This window comes from Penicillium digitatum, chromosome 2 (assembly GCF_016767815.1).
Source record: "Penicillium digitatum chromosome 2, complete sequence".
Classification (NCBI taxonomy): domain Eukaryota; kingdom Fungi; phylum Ascomycota; class Eurotiomycetes; order Eurotiales; family Aspergillaceae; genus Penicillium; species Penicillium digitatum.
Window position 1 is genome coordinate 3,257,041 of NC_089385.1, and position 23,729 is coordinate 3,280,769.

At 49.0% G+C, this 23,729-nt stretch overlaps 5 protein-coding genes across 5 annotated transcripts; 3 read left to right on the forward strand and 2 right to left on the reverse strand.

Moving 5' to 3' along the window:
• Nucleotides 1-2,462: 2,462 nt before the first annotated feature.
• Pdw03_7184 (GTP-binding protein, HSR1-related) lies at nucleotides 2,463-3,551 on the forward strand (the record flags this gene model as incomplete). Its single annotated transcript, XM_014678669.2, has 2 exons — nucleotides 2,463-2,726; nucleotides 2,796-3,551. 2 exons carry the CDS (start codon nucleotides 2,463-2,465, stop codon nucleotides 3,549-3,551), a joined length of 1,020 nt encoding a protein of 339 aa, XP_014534155.2.
• Nucleotides 3,552-3,742: 191 nt separating this feature from the next.
• Nucleotides 3,743-4,588, reverse strand: Pdw03_7185 (Pre-mRNA-splicing factor isy1; the record flags this gene model as incomplete). The annotated part of the gene is made up of 2 exons (XM_014678668.1): nucleotides 3,743-4,492; nucleotides 4,586-4,588. The coding sequence occupies 2 exons, from the start codon at nucleotides 4,586-4,588 to the stop codon at nucleotides 3,743-3,745; spliced, it is 753 nt and encodes a 250-aa protein (XP_014534154.1).
• A 1,052-nt stretch (nucleotides 4,589-5,640) lies between these two features.
• On the reverse strand, nucleotides 5,641-13,012 carry Pdw03_7186 (Myosin tail; the record flags this gene model as incomplete). The annotated part of the gene is made up of 4 exons (XM_014678667.2): nucleotides 5,641-6,081; nucleotides 6,142-12,321; nucleotides 12,382-12,525; nucleotides 12,575-13,012. 4 exons carry the CDS (start codon nucleotides 13,010-13,012, stop codon nucleotides 5,641-5,643), a joined length of 7,203 nt encoding a protein of 2,400 aa, XP_014534153.2.
• A 637-nt stretch (nucleotides 13,013-13,649) lies between these two features.
• Pdw03_7187 (Putative zinc-finger domain) lies at nucleotides 13,650-17,166 on the forward strand (the record flags this gene model as incomplete). Its single annotated transcript, XM_066101582.1, has 5 exons — nucleotides 13,650-14,232; nucleotides 14,290-15,669; nucleotides 15,792-16,453; nucleotides 16,515-16,755; nucleotides 16,967-17,166. The coding sequence occupies 5 exons, from the start codon at nucleotides 13,650-13,652 to the stop codon at nucleotides 17,164-17,166; spliced, it is 3,066 nt and encodes a 1,021-aa protein (XP_065956665.1).
• A 4,137-nt stretch (nucleotides 17,167-21,303) lies between these two features.
• Nucleotides 21,304-22,853, forward strand: Pdw03_7188 (Palmitoyltransferase pfa5; the record flags this gene model as incomplete). Its single annotated transcript, XM_066101583.1, has 5 exons — nucleotides 21,304-21,415; nucleotides 21,479-21,959; nucleotides 22,012-22,135; nucleotides 22,197-22,237; nucleotides 22,295-22,853. 5 exons carry the CDS (start codon nucleotides 21,304-21,306, stop codon nucleotides 22,851-22,853), a joined length of 1,317 nt encoding a protein of 438 aa, XP_065956666.1.
• Between the last annotated feature and the right edge of the window lie 876 nt (nucleotides 22,854-23,729).

Sequence of the window (23,729 nt, forward strand, 5' to 3'; positions counted from 1 at the left end):
GTGCGTAACACTAAGCCTTCTAGGTAGGGTTAGCGTTAGACTGCGACAACGCCTGTTAAAGTGGAGACACTTTTAGCGTCGCCAAGACATATGCGGGCACTCTTGGCAAAGTGGATACTACCAAGAACTAATTATGTACGTAAAATAGCCTAATAGAGTAATTTTTGCATTATTTTTGCATAACAGTGGGCGATGGGCGTCAAATTTCAAAAGGCCCACAGGCCGTGGACACTTCCTAGTGCCCATGGACGGGCGATGTCGCAGTCTAATTGTGTGGTCCCTAAGGGATGTCAGGGCCTAATAAAAAATGTGCCGCTGCAATGACAAACAGATGTTCTGTTTGTCCTTCTGATCTTTTGGCCTAGCGGGTTGATCGTCTTGTTTAATCCATCAGGAATAGGGGCCTGATTTGCCTACGGGATTACACTTGAAGAACCTTGTGTCTACTCTATCATCTGCACACGTGTACCATGTACTTACGAATACGGATAAGGAAATTCATTGTTACATGCACCCCGAACATTTTTAGGAAACATAAACAAGATTTTACGTATCTGTAAATCCAGTAGAAAAGATCGCCACTATATTCATAAGCAAGCAAAGGGAAAAGAGACAAGATCATTTGGCAAAATCCTGAGCTGAGGCGGCCAACGCAATCAATGTATTACCAGCTAGATAATCTATCTGTGACGAGATAACAGCCTCTGAGATGAGCGATGTGGCTCAACGGAAGACTTGGAAAGGGCTCACTTAGCGGAGTTCTTAGAGGAGTTTCTGATTGGAAGCAGGTTCTTGCTAAGCTCAAGATGTATTCAACACGCCGGGGGAAGACTCTCCTACGGGAATGATTGATTCCATCGAAGCTGCATGCCAAGTTGACGACGTTTCGAAGGCCAGAGAGAAAGCCACCTCGGCTGTGTTGGTTTGCGGGCGAAAGAATTAAAACTCCCCAATGCCTTATTAATGTCTTCTGGGAAGGAGGTAAATGCAATCGCGTTGCTAAAAAGTAAGGCGATTCAGGTTACTTCCTCAAAGATGGCCTATTTATCTCCGGCGCCATGCCCGACCACAGAAATCTGTCTTTCGACGGCAGGGACTACTTGGGTGGCAAGCCTTGTTACCCCCGAAGGAAGATATCTCCAGGGATAGAGCTACGTGTCCATTTCAGATGCCCCGCGCTCGTCTAGCTTCAAAATCGATTGTAAGAGGTGCAGCGCTAAGAAGGCACACCATTGTCCAAATAAAACTATCCACAACAGCCCTAGTTAGAAGAGTTTCTCGAGCTCTAAGCCTAGATACCCCGACGGCTAAATGTTCAATGGTAGGTTCTGTGCTATTTCCACCAGCGCTTCCTCAGACTTCAAGTTAAATCTCACTAAAATCTTACGGTAAATATGTCAACTCACCTACCGTAGAGTTATTTACGACGGACGCCACGAAGAATAAATACTTTCCCTACGAGTTATGTCCCCGCTAGTAATAGCCCATTGAAGGATGGACCTTTGAACCAGATCAACGGCAGACGAAGGGTGCAAATCTCCAATTGCCAACAGAACGCCGGAAATCAAGGACAGGGCAGCGGTGGAGCCTGGCGGGAGGGAACATTTACGCTAAAACAACGGAGGCTGGCGTGAGCAACCGGCCCTCTGAGAGAAATTCCGTCCACGGGTAGGCAAGAGGAGGGTACTATCGTGTACTTACCCTAGCTGCATCCTTTCTGACTACAACTTTAGAGCCTTTGCGTTTTGTCTTCAACAGGGGTGGAAAAATTAACTTCATCTCTCTGGTTTTGTTTTCTAATTACATAGGCCGTGTTGAGCGTCAAAGAAGACGGTCTTTGCCTATGTCTTGATTGTTTTGCTATTTGTTAGTCAAGCAAACCCCATGGCTTCTTCGACCTATGTCCGGATCACGCTATCGTCGTAAAGAGAACCCTGGAATTTGGCCGCCGAATGTACCAGTTTGTGAAAACATGAGAAGATCGCCAAACTGGTGGAAGCAGGACGACTGCAAGTGTTTTTCTGATGGAAATTATATGGAAATTATATGGGAAAGTCATGCTCGCACAAAAAGAAAGTAAAGGTTCGACCCAGAGTGAGTGTAACTTGAAGCTCAAAGAAGCCCTACAGAGACTGTCACATCATAGCTTCATAGCGTCGTGATGTAGGCGGCAAACCAGTTTTTGTTTAAATTAGAAGCTTTTTATTTATTTATTGGGTCATAGTAAAAGCTCCAGAAATCCCTCGCTCATCGTGGACAATGTACGTTGTTGCAATTCCATATTGACACCAGTCATGGCGAGCTAGTAGTGTTCACCGCCCGCTCGTCCGCCCGGTCATTTTGACGGGATTTTTGATGTCTTCTGGACCGATCATCCAGTCCTAGAGACTTGTCAGCTACCGTTCCGATTAAGATGAATTGCATTTTATCGGACTGAAAAACACCCCCTTCAACAAGCTGCAATGGCCCAGTTTGCTCCACGCAATGCATTCCCTCATTATGGGGCCATTCCAAGGTCCTATTTCTTAGGACACCACAGGGCTGGTCTGACCAAGATGAAGAGCATGCTCTCCACTATCGACTATGTTGTCGAGTGTCGTGACTACCGTGCCCCCGTGACCTCAATCAACCCCATGTTTGAGGAAGCTCTCGGCGGGATACGTCGACTGGTCGTTTACACCAAGAGAGATCTGGGAAGCATTCCCAAATCATCTACCCAGAAAACAGTAAGTATTTCTCTGTGCCATTGAGTTAGATAACAGAGCGTTGCTGGATATCAGCTAACAAAGCCGCAGATAGAACGCAAGTTGCAAAGCTTTGATCCAAAGAGCGCCGTGTTTTTCACCAGCTCATTTTCCCGCCCAGATGTCAGCCAGATAATCAGGCACCTTCGAACCGATGCCGAAGCTCCCGATAAGTTAGTGGGATGTCGAGTGTTGGTTGTTGGAATGCCAAATGTTGGCAAGTCAACACTGATCAACAACCTGCGCAACTCAGGAACAGGCAAAGCCAAGGCTTTGAAAACCGGACAGCAGCCCGGTATCACACGCAAGATAGCCACGCAGGTGAAAATCATTGACCGCGATAACGGGTCACATGTCTACGTTCTGGACACGCCGGGAGTGTTCATGCCGTATGTCCCGGACGCGGAGAATATGCTCAAGCTGGCTCTCTGTGGATGTGTGAAGGACAATGTCATTTCAGCGATCACTCTCGCGGACTACTTGTTGTATCATATAAATCTGAACGATCCAACGGTGTACAAGCGCTGGTCAGAACCAACTAACGATGTGGTTCCGTTAATTGAAAGTTTTGCGCGCCAAACTGGCCTGCTTGCAAAGGGCGGGGTGCCAATGATGGATGGAGCCGCGCTTCTTTTTATACAGAAATGGAGGCAAGGAGAGCTAGGCCGATTTTTGGTAGACGACCTTGAGGCAGAGCAACAACGACGGGAAGATCCTACGCAAAAACCGCGCATGAGCATGACGCAGGCTTTGAGAGTGGAGAGGACAACTCGAAAAATCAAACCTGATGCAACTAGCGACCTGTAACATACTGTACATATAACGAATCTGCCTTGGGAAAATTGGTGGATATTTTGGAAATAATAATCAAGTCATGTCATTACGAACAAATGGAGGATGGTGCTTGAAATGTAGAAGATTTTGCAGCAGCACCTGTAACGCCCAACCCAAGCAAAGGACAGAGATCAAAGCAAGGAAACTTGGACATAATGTCTAGATCAAGAGATCTTGTCCAGAAGGCGTCGGCGCCGCCTTTCCACAAGCTCTTCCTGAACCTCGTCCAGCGTTGGAAGTCTCCATTCCACCCCGTCGCCCGCATCACCAGGTAGAGATTGCCAGCCATCTTCAGCATCATCCTCTCCTTGATTGCGCAGGTGTTCAACAGACTCCTTCTCCTTCTGTTTCTCATACGCCAATAACGTGCCGTCTTCTTCGTCAAGGCCATAGCCGAAGTAGTTAGCATCAACCTTCCTCGTCGCAATATCTCCACCGCGCCCAGACACAGCCTCTTCCTCCGCCGGTCCTTTCGCACGAGTGATTGCAGCCTCGATCATTTCTTTGACACCAGGTAGATCCCGGGCACGACCATAGTATTTATAGCCTCTGCCTCCGCCGGGAATCTCGCGCCCTTCATCATCGTAAAGTCGGTTCGATCCACGCATGTAGTTCGGTCCACCCAGGTTACGGATTTGCATTTCCCACGCCCATTTCTCTCGCATGAGCTTGTTGATCTCATCGTTGAGATCGCGAATCTGGTAGTCGCTTAGGCTTTGCACGTGGATGCGGGATACTTTGCGCGAAATTTCTTTGACGACTTGTCCGCGCCAGCGCTCGCATACTGGAACCGTGTCAATAGATGTGATCGCCTTGGGACGTCGTGTGCGTGAGATGTCGATAATTCCGAGATCGGCTGCTTGCTGCGCTCGGAAGCGGAACAGCATCGACTGTGCTTTTTCACTGTTACGTGCCTGTTCGTAGCGGGGGCTTAGGTTAGCAAAATGTGACTCGACTTGGATATTGAAATTTCCTCGTGGGCTTGAGTTGATAAGGTGGAGTCTCACCATTGTGAAGAATTGGCCAAGTCAGCGACCCGAGAAAGTCGGATCTCGTGGGCGTTGGCAGGGAAGAGATCCGGAGAGGAATTCATGAGCTTGACAGCTTGAAGTGAAGTTGCGCGCTAATTGCCGCTTGCCGCGCGGATATCACGTGGATTTTCCCAGACATCACAAACAGCAATCCACCATTCAAGAGCTAAAATCTGTTTATTTATTGACAAGCTGGATTGTCTGGTTTGTTTTGTTAAATCTCACCCAAAAAACTGCATCTTCTCATAGCTCTTGACTAATGGGATAGCTTTATTAACAACAAACAGGTTACGTCATAAGAAACAGCTCGCTTCCAAATCATTTTCAGGCTTTTCTCCTGAGTACACATTCTAGGTGGGAATGTTGATGTACGTAATCCTAAGTTTATTTCAAGTCAAAGAAATGTCTTCGGAAGAATATGCATCGGGAGTTTCCCCCGGAATTTGGGTTGATAGGTTTGATGGAAATCTGAGAAACAAGCAGACCGTTGACAACCGTCAAGATTTCAGAACAGTGTTCCTATTCAGTTTTATACATCTCTAAAGTCAACGTAGTGCTCAAAGCGCCAGGATTACGAGCTTGAAGGGGCGAAGGTAGAACAAGGCATACTGAGCTGGATCTACTAGGAAACCAATCGGACAGGGATGTCTCTCGAAAGATGCACTGCATTGCCTATAGGCATTATAGGCAGGTAGTTCTAGGACTTCTCAGAGGAAAAAAGACAGAAGAGAAATTTAATGAAGAGTTTGGTGAGTTGTTACATTCTCATCATTGTAGATATCTTCGTTCACCCGTGAAGCAAATTTAACCATGAACATGAGCTGAGACAAAAAGAATTGAACGCCGGAGAATACAGACCAAGGGATAAAAGCCTGGGCTTTCACATGATATGAACAATCCCAAGACCAGCAGAAAAGACAAAAGCATCTATTTCCCAAATTCAAACTAGCGTCATTAACACGAAGCATCCATCCATAATCATGTTCCAACTCCGAGCAGGATCAGCCTGCTTAACATAACGTAAGCACTATTCACAAAAAGCCCTTGGTGTTGCTGGGTTGCCGTTGGGGAATGTCATTAGATCCATAGACAGCACTCCCACGACGGCTTCCAGCGTCACTGAAGGCTACGGCACCACGCCCAATAGTACTGCTTCGCTCAACGCGCAGAGCCTTCCAGCCTTCCAGCTCACGTTCCAGACGCAGTGCTTTCTCCCGCTCTTCGCGGAGATCTCGCTCGGCGCGGCGGGCCAGCAGCTGGGCGTCCGAGTCGTTATGTTGAAGCTCCTCGATGTTGCGAAGGAGCCGTTCAATCTTGTCCCGAGCTCTGTTAACATCGTCATTCAGCTGGGCATTCATCTTGTCCCGCCTGTCAATTTGGGATTGGAGGTCCTTGACGGTGCGGTCAAAATTGCGAAGAGAGCGCTGCTCGGAGCTGTGCTTGCTCTCCTGGTCTTCCAGGTGGGTTTCAAGCTTGACGGCCAGGTTAGTGTGGAAGTCAGAAGAGTAGTACATTAAGCCATTTTAGCTTACCTCCTTGATTCGCTTATGCAAAAAGCGAACATCCTGGCTACCGGTAGAATAGCTCTTGGTTTCGAGATCGACACATCGGAGCTGGGCCTCCTTCAGCTGCTTCTCAAGTGCCGCCTTGTCCTTGAAGAGTTGAGCATTGGCCTCCCGCTCAGCAGTGACCTCTTTCTGCATTTCGGTTGCCAGGGCGTCTGCGCGGCGCATCTTGCCAACCGCAGCAGCAGAAACATCTTCCTGCTGCGCAATTCTGGACTTGAGCTCAAGGAGCTCACGGTCCATGCTGGCAGCGTTTCGCATAGATGGGCTTTCACCCTTGGCAAGGTCCTCAAGTCGCTCGCCGGCTTCGGCCAATCGGCCTTCTAGCATCTTCTTATCCTTCAGAAGCAGATCACGCTCTGCGTGGACATCCTCAACAGAAGTCCTAAGGGTGCGCACCTGGGACAAGAGTGAAACAACCTTGCTCTGAGCCTCATTGTGTGCGTTGACAGCTTCGTCTCGGGAGTTGGTGACATCCTGTAGGGCAACATCCATGCGAGCTTTCTCTTTAGCCCATGTTGAGCTATTGAGGACTTCGTTGTCCCATTTGCTGCGAAGATCTTCCAACTCCTCACGGAGACGAGAAGTCTCTCCACGGCCGTTGAGGACACGCTCACGTTCCATCTCGAGTTCATTGTTGAGAGTAGAGAATTCTCTCTGGTACTTTTGTCGGGTTTGTTCCATGGAGGTCTCCTTGTCCTCGAGATCAATAGCACGCTGATTGCGGTAATCTTCGAGTTCATTCTGGAGACGTTGCTTGGCCTGCAAGGCACCTTGGAGCTCGGCAGCTTGGTCCTCCATTCGAGCCTCAAGGGACTGTGCCTGCCGCTGCAAGTCCTCAACAAGCGCTTCCATCTCCTTCCGCTCGGACATAATCTGAGCGCAGGTTTCTTCGGCTTCCTGGGCTTGAGACTTAGCGAATTGCTCGGCGCGTGAAGCCTTCATGACCGCAATTTCGGCCTGCTCGAGCTTGCTGAAGTACTCATCGGAGCGACTCTTGTACAACATGAGGCTTGACTCCAGATCAGCTGACCTCGAAGACTCGGCATCTAGGCGAATCTGGAGATCTGAGAATTCTTGAAGAAGTTGGTTACGACCAAGTGCATCTTGTTCTCTACCAACTTGCAGTTCTTGGGCCTCGGAACGGGCATCACGAAGCTCGACCTCCAACGTCGCTCTGGCGCGCTTCAACTTTTCGAAGTGAGCCTTGGCATCACCAAACTCACTCATGGTTTCATTGTGAACCTTGAGAAGTGAGAGCCTAGCTTGTTCTTGCGAGTTGATAAGGTCGTAGAGTTCTTCATGCGATTTAGCTTGAACGTCGCGGAGTGACAATTCTCCAGAGCGGATACTACGCTCCAATGACGAAACCTTCTTGGAAGAGTCGTCCAGTTGGTCGTGAAGACGGCCATTCTCTCGCTCGAGGAGCTGCATGCGACGAATCGAAGGGCTGTCATCCTGCCAGATATCTGCGGTGGGAGTTGAGCGTCCAAGCTGGCTCTGGAGGTGCTTGTTTTGCATCTCGGTCATTTGCAGTTTATTCTGAAGTTCTTCCAGCTCAGCAGCTGTATCCATGCGTCTTTGGTAGCCCTGTGTATCCACTGTTCGGTCAGACCGCGCAGAGTCATTTTGTGCTTCAAGGACATTGTAGCGTCGATTGGGCGTAGTAGGATTAGAGCATTTCTTAGCGGCGGTTTCAGAGTTCTTTCTGAGGTGAGCCGGGGTACGGTTGTTAAACACTTCGTTTTGATCGATCTCCTCGAGCAAAGCGCGCTTGGATGATGAAAATTTGATATCGAGCTCTTTCATTTCATCCGCATGGCGTCGGCGCATTTCAGCAAGCTGGCTCTCCGCTCTAGCGTACTTCTCCTCAGTGACTCCAAGCTTGTTCTGAACAGTTTCAAGGACTTGGGCCAAGTCAATTTGCTCGGAGAGGTGTGGCTGAACAGCCTCCCAAGATTGAGATTGTTCATTAGCCTCAGGCTCGAAGACTTTGTGAAAAAGGATCAGTTTTCGATGCAAGTCCTCAATCTCCTTGTTCGCTCTATCAAGGGTACCCTGGGCTTGTCGGGTGTTGATTTGAGCTTGGTTGCGAAGTTGTCGTTCGGTTTCGAGATTCCGATTGGCCTCTGCGAGTTGCAGATTCGCTGTTGAAGCAGCCTTTTCGGCATTACGACTGTTCTTGTGTTCACGGTTGACCTCATGATTCAAGTCCTCCAATGTCAACGATAACTTCTCTTTCTGCTTCTCTAAGGATGTAATCGTGACCTGCGAGTCTTCCACTTGACGACTGAGTTTCTTGATCTCCTCGTCGAGCCTAGCCTTCTCTTTTTGAAGATTGGTCAAACGGAGTCGATTGCTATCACTGGCCTTCGAGTTTGATCGGGCTATGTCAAGGTTCTTTTGCTGGATCTTAGTCAAAAGAGACTTGTTGTCGTTTTCGGACGCCGTTAGCCTGCCTCTAAGAGTCACAAGCTCTCGTTCAAGACGTTCCTTGTGCTGATCATGGCGCAGACGGAAGTTTTCAGATTCAGAGATCGAGTGCATAAGCTCTTGAATGCGCCCTGAGAGCTGTGATCGTTCTGTTTCAACCTCTTCAAGCTGTTGAGCCTTTTCTTCAAGGTCCTTGCGTGAACTTGCCATGCGCTCCTCGGCCTGGGTCATGATCTTTCGTTCAATCTCGGCCTCGGCATTCATGCGGGCCGTTTCGGCGTCGGTGAATCTCTCGCGGAGCTTGATCAATTCGTTTTGCAGTTCTTTCCTTGCCGTTTCCGCCGCAACTCTCGCCTCCGTAGCGCGACGCAAACTATCTTGTTGAATGTACATCTCTTTTTCTATTGTAATCTTAGAGTCGTTGAGCGTCTCATATTTCCGGGTCAATTGTGCTAGATTGTGTTCGGAAAGCATTTGCACGTCATCTCGTGACTGACGTTCTCGGCTGAGATCGGCTTGGGCCTGGAAGAGCTGACTCTTGAGATCAATTGCCTGTTCTTCTAGCAGCTTCCTACTCTCTCCGGCCTCAGCGTCCTCGGATCTCTTATTCTCCAGCAATTTCTTGAGGTCTGCAGCTTCGCGTTGAAGTTGATTTTGTTCAGAGCGCATGGCATCTCTCTCAGCTTGTACCTCACGGAGTCTGGATTGCATGTTGTCGTGGCGTTCCGCCAGGGAAGCCTTTTCGGACTCTGCGCTTCTCTTTTCTTCCTCGTGCTTCTGAACGTCATTTCGAAGAACTGCAATCTCACTTTCCTTTCGACGAAGAAGGTCTTCGTAGCCCGTGGAAGTACTCGAGAGCTCGGAAATCTGATCACGAATCGATCTGTTCTCTTCTGATAGATCGCAGATTTGTTTCTTGGATTTTTCGAGTTCCTTGGAAGTGTTTGCGAGTTTGATATCAAGATCTTGATCGGTTTTCAACATTCTGGCTTCCAGGTCTTGGAGCTTGCGATCTTTCAAGCTGAGGTGGCTTTGGAGTATGTTGATCTCCTGGTCTAATTTTTGAATTTGGCAATTCTTTCCAGAGAACTGGAGCTCCATTTCAGAAAGCTTGCTGTCAAGTTCCTTGGCCCGAGATTGCAGATTTTTTTTTTCTGACTCGAGTTGCTCGATGATCAAACCGGCCTGTTCGAGCTGAGCAATCCGAAGTTGCAGCTGGTCGTCGATTTTCCTTTTCGCATCAACCAGTTCATCCAATTGCTCTTCAAGGGCTTCCTGATCGGTAATTGCACCGGCAAGTTTCTCCGCGAGGTCGACTTCTCGGCCTTGCAGTCGCTTGAAGATCTCTTCCTTGTCTAACGCAAGTGCGCGCTCACTTTCCAAAGTATGCTGTATCTTCTGAATCTCGATCTCAGTCCGACGTCTTTCTTCGTCCAATTTGTTGCGATCCGCAAGATCCTGTTTCATCTTGGCTTCCAGTTGTTGGATTTTATCATCACGCTTTTTGACTTCCTTCGCATTTCTTGTGTCGCCCAGCAGCGGCTTCATTCTCGAAAACATGCGCCACCACGGGTTGCTCTTCAAGTCTAGGTAAGCGTGGAAGTTCTGTTGGATGATCCTGGTTGCCTCCGCACGGTAGAGACGCTTGTTGGAAATACGGCGCTGAACAAATCCTCGTGCCACAGACTGGAACTTGGACATGATAGCTCGGATGAGTTGATCACGTTTCTCTTCTAGGTCGGCCAGAACACCTGCTCTGAAGAAAACTTTGCTCCGACCAACACGGTACCAGCCCCGGTCCATGCCAAGCTTTTCCAGCATAGTACGAGCAACACTCTGTCCCTCTAAGTACCCCTTAGGCACGTTCTGGCAAAGGACCTCATAGCGCTGTCGGAATTCCGTGAATGTCAAGCGGTTCGGGAATCCGGTGCGAGCAATTCTGATGCCCTCCAGGACACCGTTGCATCGCAGCTGGTCTAAAACCAACGGAGCGTGCAGCATCTTTGGCCGCTTCTTATGATTAGGTAGGATACAGCGAACGAAATGAGGGTGAGTCAAGTGGAGTTGAGCCATCAAACTGGATAGTTGTTCCTTGTGCCTTTGGGCGACTGTACGGAACAAGCCTTTCTTGACGCGGCTTCTGGGGTGATTGCTAGCACCATCTTCCTCTAAGTCCGCACAGTCGGAGAACAGATTTGCTACGTGCGGTATTTTAGAGGCGGCCAGCAGGCGTGTAACATTGTCGTTGAGCGGATCCTTGTTCTTCTCAAGCCAATCACTCGTGTTGTACTCAACTTCTGCGGCGTAATGCGTGAGAATAAAGCCCTGGTTGAGACGAGAGGCGCGGTACTTTGGAGTTTTGCGGTCCCAGAGGCCGTGAAGCTTTTCTGTGAATGATTTGTCCGTGGCCTTGGGCATTACGCAATCCTCATCCAGACAAGAGAAAATGCCGATGGGGTTGGTCAACTCGATGAGGTCAATCGTTGGTTGCAGGTCTTTCCCGAAGTCGATGAATTGCCACTCAATCTGTTCCCTTGAATATTCTTCTTGCTCAAGAACAAACATATGGTGGTTGAAGAATTGCTGAAGCTTCTCATTCGTATAGTTGATGCAGAGTTGCTCGAAACTGTTGTTTTCGAAAATCTCAAATCCAGCAATATCAAGGACCCCAATAAAATAGTTCTCGTCGCTGGCCATCGAGCGGCCAAGCTGGCCGTTGATTCTAGCGACAAGGTTACCAAATCCCCGCTCATAGATCCCTTTTGAAAGTGCATCTAGTGCCATGCGGACCTGCTCTGGGGTCTGGACTTTCTCCACCCACTCCCGGCCAGCCTTGACACGTGGATGAAGAAGACCCTTGACAAAAGCTTCGGGCTCAACGCCAAGAAGATAGCAAGCCTTTTCCATGCTAGAGTATCCCTCTGGCGCCAAAGCTGCCTGGTCTGCGCGCACGCTCGCCTTCGCAACGCCCACATTTCCGAGGTGCAGAACTGCAGCAATGGTACGCAGGATACAGAGCTGATCCTCCTCGTTAAATTCCATAACATGGAAGGCCTCAATCAACGAGTTCCATTCATCCTGGTCAGAGACACCGACAATAGACTCATTTCCATCTCTCGTATAGGCAAAATCCTCAATCTGAAGGTCCGCTAGAAGAAGCTTCTCGCGCGTAATGCGGTCTGCGCCCTGAAGAAGCTGGTAGAAAACGTGATAGTTTCTCTCGTTAGGGTTAGGCTTGACAACTCTCGATTTCTCAAGCAAATACCAATCGATCCAAGCTCCCGAAATTTGGCCTGAGCGCGAGAACTCGATGCGAATGAACTTTCCGAACCGGGAAGAGTTGTGATTTCGGACCGTTTGGGCGTTACCAAAAGCTTCCAGGATAGGATTGGCTCTTAGAATCTGTTGCGAGAGACCGGTAAGTTGCTTCGCTCCAGACCGGCCATAAGGAGTATCAGAAGTAGCCACAGCAGCAAGGTACTGGATAACCTTCTTCGTATTCTCTGTTTTACCCGCGCCAGACTCTCCTGTTACAAGGATACTTTGATTCTGTCCCTCCTCGACAAGATTCCGGAAGGCCTCATCTGCCATGGCAAAAATGTGAGGTCTGCTCTCCTCTCTCCCACGGCCCTTGTACAATTTTATGTACTCATTGGTGTAGATTGGTAGCGGACAGTAAGGGTTGATTGTTACAAGGAAAAGTCCAGAATAAGTCTATGTAGTCGGGAAGTCAGCTTCAATCACGCTTTGGGCATTTTTCCAGGTGTGACAAACATAGATTAGGTCTGACTGATATCTGGTGTGCAGGTTATGCACCACAGACGCCTCGTTCAGGTGTGTGAGTTCTGCCATATCATCTGCCTTGTCAAATTTGGCAGGATTGACTTTGTCTACCATATCCGCACACAGTTCTTGTTGCTTTTTCAGTGTCAGCGCAGCTTATCGCCTTGGTAGGGTTGATCCATACGTCGCCATCATCGGTCTGCACCAACAGCCGCCCTCCTTCGGATTCCTCCAGAACCAGTCCCCGGACAAAGGCCTTTTGTGGGTCTTTTATCCACACATACTTGTTCCCTGAAAAGTCATTTTCTCCTTCGAGACCACGAATTTGATCCGCTCCCCGTCGTAGTTCCTCAGATTTGATAAAACTTGGCGCAAATGTTCCAGAGGAAGAATTGTTCTTGGCTGAGTTCGATCGCTCGCGATTACCACTTAATGATAATGTTGGCGACAATTGTGACACGGATGTATTGCGCAGATGACCTCTCGCTGATTCCAACCCATGAGATGGTGTGATGATAGCCGATTTTGGCCTGGCCTGTGGTAAATGTATTCTTTGTGAGGACGATGGGCGTGCAAACAGGCCGGCACGCTTTGGCGAGCCGTTTAACTGGGAGGGAAGCATGGTGATCGTAGTTCAATTGGACATTGTTTGAGCGCAGCTGTCGTGATCACAGCAAACACTATTTTCTCAATCTCAATTATGAGTGTGATAGGACACGCGAGAAACCAAAGCTCAAGTAGAGTACAATGAAGACGAGTGTAAGGCTGGTGAAAAGTTGGAAGAAGAGGCAAGATATTCGAAGTGACGCACCCCAACGTCCATGATGTTTGTTTACTCTGCGTTCCTCGGGTGCCCGCCGATTGCATGTGGCCCGTGCGTGTCACGTGAGTGACTCGATCATTTTCATCAAAGACGGCGCTCAGACTTTAGAGGCCACCCCGTATCTCAATTTTGTCGAGTTCAACACCTTATCCGTCTACTTCTCGTTTAAAAAGCTGGAATCCACAGTCGCACGGCCCTAACTTATTTCTAGATCCCCCTCAGATCTTTATCACATCTCACAGTGACTCCTAAATTGAAGTTCTGCGCATCCTCTTGATCCTTTTCGGGAAGACCTGCCGATACCTCTCCACCTTCTTAATTCTTCAAGACATCATGAGATTTGGTCTTTGAAACCGCAACCTCTCCTCAACTTCAGCCTTTCGCTTTTGAGAATCGTAGAGAATACATCTCTTTCATCCCTGCGCACAACATAACCATGTCTGACCAACCTCCCCCATACGGTGGCCATCCGAGCTATTCACAGCAGTGGCCTCCTGTATATCCCTCCATGATTCCCCCGAACTTGCCGCTCAATTCGGACTACTCTCAAGTGCACCAAGCACCGGCGATAAATCCTGGGTCGACTTTCGACTATAACATGGCAAATGTCAACGCGAATGCGCGAATCCCAAGTTCAAACGGTCCTGGAAACTCAGCATTCATTCCGCCCCAGTTTCCAATTTTCAACCACTTCGACGCGTCACAATTTCCGCCCCCTTTCCCTCCAATGCCATTTCCTCCGATGAGCTATCCCCCTATGCCAGCAGGGTCCTCAAATCCTCCAATGCCGTATCAGGGCATAGACGGACATTCCTCACACCAACGATCAAATCCAGGCGTACATCTGAAAGACGTCCCATTTCTGGCCGATAATCGCCGTGAAGAAGGCGAAGTTAGTGAGGAATCGGATGAAAGGTCTGGACAACCAACGGCGCGTAAGACTACGCGCCAGTATTTGGACCTGGAAGAGGGAGAAACCATATCTTCTAGCGCACAGTCCGCTAGGAGTAGTGGGTCACGTATTGCTCTCGTGCTTCCCTCCGTTTAGTTCTGTTTTACTAATAGGTAGGATTTAGCATACAACCCTCCTTTGTCAGTCCCAGGAGACGCTACCATGGTGCACCATGCGATGCAATCTCATCGGCAGGGCCCACCTGCCCCTGTCCCTGCTCCTTCACCTCAGAAATCTGCGGCGCAGCTGCGAATTCAAGCCCAAGGCGCTTTGCTTAGCTTGGCGCCCCACAATATCCGCTACAATGAACTGGTCGCAGAGGGTGTCAACCCTATAATCTTGAGACGCCTTTACGAAGAAGTCGGCATCAAGGTCACCACGTCATCTGGGCAGGTTCCAGCAGTTCCTGAGAAAGCCTCCACCGCCGCTGTAGTTGCTAGCAAGGGACTAGTATCTAATAAGCCAGCCGAGGCGACGAAGATAGCACCAGAGAATCACAGCAACACGAAGTCGGATTCGTCAGTGCCCCGAACTTCTGCCCCTTCCGCCGCTCCTCCTTCTAAAGCTGGTAAGCCTTTAGAGCGAAAGGAACTTATCGCCCGGATGCTGGCTGAAAAAGCTGCAAAGGCGATATGCAAAGAGACTTCACCAACTGGCAGTGCGAAATCCGCCTCTGCCAAACCAGTTGATGAACCCTGTCCAGTTCAAAAGGAACCCCTTGTAAAGGAGAAGAGCAAAGCCCAGACGGAGTTGGCAAGGCAACGAATTGAAGAGCTCAAAAGACAGACCTTGCTGAAGAATCAAAAATTGGCTCAGGCAAATCTGCCAACGACCCGGTTAGAATCTCCATCGCCAGCTATTCAACACCCGCTTCCTCTTCGGCCTCCTATGCCTGAATCTCGTCGCTCTGTTGGGCTTCCAGGACTTCTTATGACTGGATTGGAGCAGGAGCCGCCACAAGAAACTATTGCCTCTGAGCCGGTACAGGTGATGGACCATGAGTCAACACCGGTGTCTCGAGTAACCCAACGCAAGCGGCCTCGTGCTTCCGATTTCGATGAGCCTGTTGCACCTCCAAAAAAGCATTTTAACTCGGCTGCTACTCGGTTCGACACTACCGACAAACTCATCATTGCAATCAGCGACGATGAATCACTCTACGGCGATGACGAGGATGACAACATGGAGCTGGATTCGAGCTCAGAACAGGAACCAGCGCCGATAGTGACCTCCAACATCGTGCAGCCTCCAGCCCAAGCAAATCCTCCTGCCACCCGAGCTTCGACAGCTACACCACAAGGTCCTTCTAGTCTCAGTGACCAAGGAGACATTCGACTTAAGGATATGGAAATTCAAGCCATGCGCCGCAAGATTGCGGAGCTGGAGCTACGAAGGAAATCGAAGCTTGCTGCCAGCCGAACCCAGTCACCTCGCACCCTGGATGACTCTGGGGCATCATCGTCCGGTGGACATGCCGGTGTGATCGCAGCTATTTCTGAAGAAGGTAATGTTTTTTTGTCATTCTTGTCACACACAAACACACTCTCTCTTTTGTCTCTTGCCCGGACATTATCATTATTGAGTATTTTTGAGAGAAAATTCGCGCTTCAACTAATCATCGCCCAGACTCTTCAAAGACTAAACCGACAACGGCCGCCCCTGTTGTCCATCTGAATGCAGCAGTCGAAGGCGCTGCCACCCGAGAACCAGTTGAAGTAGCCTATGCTGAGGAAGTGGCAAACGGCCCAAACGGTAGCACTGCACAGGTATCGGCTTCAATTGAGTCCGATTCTGCTGGGTCAGCTATGGAAGAATCTGATGACACCAGCAGTGATAGTTCCGATTCGTCTAGTGAGAGCGATGATGAACCTTCTCCCTCGCCAGCTCAAGCCGATATCGACCCTGCTACTGTGCTGTCACCCTCAAGGCCCATGGAGATTGAGTCTTCAGAGCGATCTGTGTCTCGGAGCTCGCCCTCTGCGTTCACCCGTCCTAGTGCAACTTCTGCCGACGAATACGTTTCTCGGCATCATCCTAGCGAACAGTCTCGGCGTGAAGAGTCTGCGGAGTCCGACGGTTATGAGCCCCCAGAGCCTGATGCTGAAGCACAGTCTGAAGGCTCGAGTTACAGCCCTCCTCCATTCAGCCCAGCTCTTTCCGGTCTTGTAGAAAACACAGCAGTCTCGGCACCATCATTTGACTTGACTCAAGCTCATGAAAAACTAACAAGCACGCCTCAGGTGTCAGACCCATTACCTCGGTCTGATTTGCAGGTTGGCGCCCCTGGCGTATGAACATTGCCCTTTTCAGAGGAAGTTTCTAGTGGACCCCGTACTAACCCCTATCTAGACTAAAACATCACCCGCCACTTCGGAGCAAAGATTCACACCGTACACCAGCCCACTGCGAACGTTTAAGGCTTATCGCTACCACCCGCACTATGCCGAAGACGTCCCGAGTGGCTACCGCTCGCTAACTTACAGTCACAACATTGATTCCATGAAATACATGTGTCCATATGAGTTGGCCGGGGGTGTATGCAATGACCGATCCTGCGAGTTTCAGCATCTTCGAGACATGACTCTAAGCGGTGCGTCGACATGAACAACGTGCAACACCCCACCTCGTCCTCGACCTCCCCCACCGGCGTATTGCACTGTCTAGTCTGTGTTTTATCTTCTGTTTATTGCTCTACTGCCTTCAACTTTGCCTCTGCCTTTGTTTCCTTTCCGTTCAACTCATTTCCCATCTCTTTAATTGCCCTGTTCGAATGCTGACCACAGAGTTGTTAACCTCGACAGACGACAAGATTCTCGTCCAGATGGGCTCTGTCCGGGAGGGTCAAACCGAAGAAGAAAAGGAAACATATCTTGCTGGTTTGAAAGAGATCATCAACGACTTACGGCGTGACAAGGTGAAAGATTTCAACACTGTGGCCTCCGAGATAGCCGCGTACCGTAGGCGCTTCCTCCAAGACCCGTCGCGTGTCTTGTCCCTGTAACAATCTCCCAACCACATTCATCGGACCCTTTAAGAGTTCTCTTCAGGTGAGCTGTCTTCCTTCAGTCTTGTGAACACCGCCATCGAAGCTTTTTCGATGGCGGGGGAAAAACATCATCACAATACAAGGACTCAAGACAATCCTCGCCATGGCCCTGCCACCATCCATCTTTCAATGCAATATCCCATGTCACCGCCTCTTTCCAATGCTCCCACGTTTGAGACCTGCCATTCCTCTCATCATTAGCTGATCCGGTGTTTTCTCCCCTGCTTTCTAATTGCATTTCATTTCATCTATGCGATTGGGGGTCTCGCGCTTTTTGGGCCACTTTTCTTTCTCTGTTTTTTTGTTGAAACTAGGCTCTGGGCCTTTCAATGCTCAGTGAGCTGACAAAACGGTGTGGGGGCGTCTGCGTCTCAGCTGCTGGTCGTAACTTTGGCAATTTCGGCAGTCTCAGGAGCTCTGGCTACTGCTAATCTGCACACCGAAGGGTGCGGTTATTTATACCTTTAGAATCTCGGCGGGTTTTCACAGAACATATTCATAGCAATCAGTCAATCTGTAGTTTTTTTTTCTGTCCAACTATTGGCATAGTTCCATTTTCTGTAATGAAGTACTGGTAATCTTGCAACTGGCACGGATTTTGCAGAAGTCCCGAGTCAGTTGATTGGACCTCGGAAACAAATCATCAATTGAGGTCCTGGGAAACACGCTACAGCCATTGACTCATTCATGCGCAGGAAAAATGAAAACAAGGAAAAGACTAATTCCACACTGAGTTAACACAAGAAGGAAGCAGTGTGTTCCTCCGGTCACTGGATGCTAAGTATAGCGTGCAGAGTCCGGTCGGAGAGATGGGGGGCCAGGGTTGGTATGACTGTTTCAAGAAGATGTAGATATTCAGAAATAGAAGTAGTTAAGTGACGGAGTATGTACGGTGGATTTGAATTTTTACTATTGTCTCATTTTATCAAAGAAAGCAATTCTATCATGTTTTTCCTATTGCAGAAACATATGTATCCCAGTTGAGTCAGGGCAGGCAGACCAGCGGACCAGATGTCTAAAATTCTTGCTGATTGGCTTTGGGCTTTCTCGCTTCCCGTCATTTTCTCTTCTCTTGCGTTGTTATTGCATATGGAGCACATCGAAGGTCGATATCGCCATAGAGCTACGCCAGAGGTAGATCCCGCTCGAGAGTGAAGCTAGCGACCGGGTAAACATTGACAGCGTAAGGAAACAGCCGAGGAAAATACTATTAGACGGGATGAGTAGTAGTTATGGTAGCAATTTTGCGACAGTCTCAAAATCGATGGATGATAGGCGCGCACGTACAAAGTATTGTGGGAAAGCCAAGTAAATTCGGTCCGGGGCGCACAGTCCAGCACAGCCTCGACAGGAAGTGCCCAGGTGGGGGCTACGACAATAACATAGTTGGGAGACAGGATATAGGGAAGTGAGAATGATATCATAGAACATGCCACAGGGGCTGAGACTGTGTCAGAGTAAGAAAACAGGCCGCAAATGGGGGGGCCCAAGTGACGACGAAAAGGGTTATAAAGATCAAAGAAGCAGAGCACAAGGGATGTTAGATATCGTCTACCTTAACTTCCGAATACCAAGACCGCTTCTTTAACTATGGCCATGAGGCTGTTTGCTGCAGATGCCAGGGAAAAGGAGCGGTAACAAGAACAGGAGAAGCACTGGTTCATCTTAGCTTGCATGTAGACGACATCACTCAGCATAATAGGCTCCATTTTTGACCGAGCCGCAAATTGTCCTGATCAACCTTGATCAACCATGACACTGAAGGCTGTTCCCGTGAGGCTCAAAGCAGGGGGTTTGCTGCACGCCTCGACTATCTCGATGACTCTACTGCTTGGCACACAAGTGAGGAAGATTTATGGTAATCATCGTAACATTGATTCCATCGTAAGCCAAAAAAAAAACATGTCAAAAATGAAAAGGCCAAGGCAGATAGACCCGGGGAATCCAGCCCCACTGGCCCGCCGCTAAACCAAATCTGGAAACCGCAAGTATACAAAAAATTCTAGTCTTAACAAAAAATGAAAAGCATTACACCATATAAGCTCATGATCTATGACCCGCTTTGCATAACAGAAAGCATTCCAGAAATAAGAAAAAGGAACCCAAAAAAAAAGAAGCAGCAAATTTCGGAGTCACTTTGCCGGGTCAGCTTCAAGAACCAAATGCTGAGTGAGCATTGGAGTCACTTACCATTGTATTCGTAAAACCCTGTCTCGGCCCGCGGGAAGTCGTTTCAAAAGGTCTCATTTTACCTCCTGGCATTTGCTGCAGACAGTGTGGTTGCAGACCACGCACCTGGGTTGAATGTTGTAGACCTTAGGCCCGTCTCCGCATGAGCAGCAGATGTACATGTAGATCGCATTGTACCTTGTTCCAGGTAGTGAGGCCGCCGAGATACCTGTGCAATCAACCCGCGATAGAGGCCGTAGTCCAGGAAGCTCTGGCACGACTATGGACATTGCTGTGGTCTTCAACGTTGGGGTGAGAGGTGAGTGCATAGAGACGGCAGTTGGATATGCGGAGATCAGATTGCTGTTGTGGGAGTGCGCGTGCAAATGCGAGTGGGAGTGGATGCTCATATTGTCAGGGAGCTTTTCAGCGACGCATTGAGGGCAACGACGGGTTCCGCACTGTACGCAGGCGTTGTAGAGAGAGGAGTTGTGAGGTCCAAAGTTGCACTTGCAGCAGTACCACAAAGACGCCATTGCTGTAATGGGTTGAATAGATTGGATTGAGATTGGAGATAGGATGAAAGATTTGGTGGAAAACAGAGAGTCGAGCTTCTTTTTAGTCGTAAAGCGGGAGGGCCTAGATGAACTGATACTTGGAGATGTTGGTTGAGCTTGAGAATGGAATTGCATTTAAGCTTAGGAATCCACGAGATCTATATACCGTGAAGAAACCAGAGTACATGTAATAGAACCAGAAGCGCAAGGCAGCGTTCCTAGAGCAGTCAACAGCCCGGGCTGCCTTGCGAGATCAAGATCCGCATCGTAATTGGCCAAAATCATCACCCGGGTACTTATTCGGGCAATGGATGAAAGCTGGCCCTAGTTGCACATCATCCAGGTTGCCCAGGGGAGTGGCTTAGTGTACTCCGGGGGCTCTGTCACTGTTCAGAGCACCCTAGTAGCGCCTAGAATGTCAGAAATCTATGAATCATTTTCGAAGACCAGGCGTTGAGTCAACGGGTCCACTATTGTCCGGGGCTAAGCAAATGCTCACACCGTCTCGAAGGCCTGGCTTACCTGAGAGAATATATGTGTGTCAACGGGTTATGGTCACTCGGGTACCCCGAAATTACGGTCTAAATTCTACATCTCGAACTCCCTTGGATATTGTTGCCTGTGTAAATGAACCAGGTCAATTGGTTTCCACGGCCTGCGATACACTCCACTTTTCCCAGGTTTTCAGGCACCGGCTGCTTCGAAAAGCAAAATGAAGAGTCATCCATCGATCGAGTCAGGTATTTACAAACTCCGCACACTGGGCAGTGTTGCCTAAGTCACCCAGGTTAGGGTTTCTCAACACCTGAACATGATGAAAATTGAAACCCCCGTTTCAGAATTGTAGTTTTGGACATATTTTGGGGTTATTTGCAAATAGCAGATTGCGACATACCGTGAAACCCGAAGGCTGGTTTCTATTTTAAATTCTCACCTGTGAGTCCGCGAAACTTCCATACCATGTGCCTTTCCAGTTACTATGTCCAGTTCTATCGAATACAACCGTAACACCGTCAGGATCTCAAAAGAGGTTGTAGCATGAGGTGATCTGACCTTGTTAGGCCTTATCTGACAGTCGCAGCTGATATGGATAGAATGAGTAATATTAGGCCGAGCAATTGCGGCATTTTGCCGTGTCAATATAGTAGCTGAGGTCGTTGGACTAGGGCAAAAGGGGTGTTTCAAGGTTCTACCGACGATCCATGGAACCCCCAAACGGGAACGAACCCCAGCCTGGGCAGGGAACCCCATTACGTCAGGTTTGCACTGTTTGATTCGACGACCATCCGTACGCTCCGTCCTCACAGTCCACCGATGGCATGCATTAAATCCATGCATTTCATATTGTTGTATTGACTCCGCTTACATGGCGTCTCCCGCGCAGAAGCGCGCCAACGTCGTAGTATCCAGGCTCATTCCACCTGTGCTACTCGGCGCAGTGATATACGCTTCCTACGCAGTCACGAAACCGTTATGCAGTGAGTATTTCGCAAGTTTAATCAAGAGTCTCTTTACCAGGAGACTAATAATGTGAGACTTAGTTGACTATCTAATCCACCCGTTATCCTCCTATAACAAAACCCCCCGAGTTGGCGCTGGCGCCGCGATCATCGCGATCTATTACGTCCTTCTATTTCCCATGGTCGTTTCATACACGCATCTTTATTATCAAGTCCTGTGGAATCCCGGATACCTTCCCCTCGGTGAACAAAAAGTGGCGGATGATGAGAATGCAAAGCAATCGAAGCGCCGTCGTGGGAAGAAAAGCACGTGCAAATCCGACCCCGAGAAGACAGACCAGGCGGACACAGATGTGGAGAGAGGCTCAGTCTCAACTGCTGTAGACACGGCAGTCCAATTAGGTATTGGGTTGGAGAGCTTCTATACAAAAGATGTTTTTGTCTGCCAGGCAGACGGCCGGCCCCCATGGTGCACTACCTGCAGTCAGTACAAGACAGACAGGGCGCACCACTGCTGCGAGCTGGGTCGGTGTGTACGCAAAATGGATCACTTTTGTCCTTGGTATGAAAGTAACGACTGCCTGCAAACCCAGTATTCAGCTGACAGAATGCAGGGTTGGAGGTGTGGTGTCCGAGACATCGTTCAAATTCTTCATTCAATTTGTTGCTTATACCAGCATATTCTGTGCCTTTGTACTCATCGTGTGTGCTTATTTCACAGCGGAGATTCGACGCCAGGTGAGACTTGCACGAGCCACCACATCAACTCAGCGATGCTTGTTGCTAACCCTTCAACTAGACCGGAGGAGTAAACCCCCATTGGTGTGTCTGCATTGGACTGTAAGTGTCCACCTACAGGATATAAGAACATTCACCGAGTCTGATAAAAACCTATAGGAGCAGTTTTTTCGCATTTTTTGCCGCCGGAATGACCCTGAGCTCAGTCCAAATGGCCATCTTCAATATCACAACGATCGAAAACCTAAACCGACGCACCGCCGTCTGGACCCTCGCCATCCGTGTCCCAGAACACCTCCTCGAGAGACTCTGGGTAGTAGAGTCCCCTTGGGCCCCGACATTCCGCATGGTCTCCTACCCACTACCAGCACCGACGTCTTCAACCAAACCGCAAACAACAAACCTTTCCCCAGACGAAGACCGGCACGTCTTTGCTATCATCCAAACTCTGCCGGGCGAGAATCCCTTCGATCTAGGCAGCCCATTGAAAAATCTCCAGCAGGTCATGGGATACAATGTATTTGATTGGCTACTGCCGATCAAGAAGAGCCCATGCGCCGACCACAACAGCATGGAAAGTCATTTTGCCCTGGGACCCGTGGTGACCCGCTTGCGGCTGGAGGCTGGACTGATTCCGCCGCTCGAGAATGGGGCTGCTGTTCCGCAGTCTTCACATTCGGGGCGCAGCCACCGGGAAAAATCTCCTAGCTATGAATAGTTCGGGGCGCTTGGTATGCTCCGCACATGTTTTGGATACCTTTATAATTAATGCACTACCTCTTAAGCATACACAACATTGGCCTGGCTTGGCTGTATTGAGCGGGTTTATCTTCCGAAAGGCTCCGCCGGCAACCGTAGGGCTGAGTGTCATCGCTATGACGTATAGACCCCCCGAGGTCGGCACTTGATTGACCTCTTGATAATTGAAAATTGAGTCATTGAGTGGCATATAAGCCAAGTCAAGAAAGAGTTGGCGACAGTGTGTTCTCCCAGCACGTTCCACACATTTAATCTGTTTAACTCGGCCAATTTGGCTCAACATTCCTCTGCCACCCATGTTCGTACATGGTTTCTAGTCCAATGGCATTGGACAGGAGCAGTAGATTGAAAAAAAAGCATCCTATAAATAGCTATAAATCTAATGCCAGCAAAGTCCTCCACCACCAAGTGTCTCAATCCTGGCTACATGTTCTTGGCAACGTTGCATGCATCTGTAAATCTCACCTTCATATTTCAGTCTCCTAGGCCTGCTAGCAGGACACTGTAGGGGAAATAAGTCCTCATGGATATTCAGAATCGGTCCAGATGCCATCCATCTCTGCCTTCCATAGAATGTCTCTTCATTCTAAACAAATTACTGTCTATCTTTGTCCTTTGTATGACTCCTTTCACTTGTGGCCTTTTTTCGGATAGGCGTATCGATCGCATTGCTAACACGGTGTCCAAATGTTCTCCAAGGTCAAGGTAATCGTCTATAGTATAAAGCCTATGACCTCTCGATGCACCTATGCCCATTGACTGTAACCAAAAGAACGACCAAACAAGAGGAGAAAGGAGATGGAAAGAAAAATTTAAAACACCCTAAAATGACAGC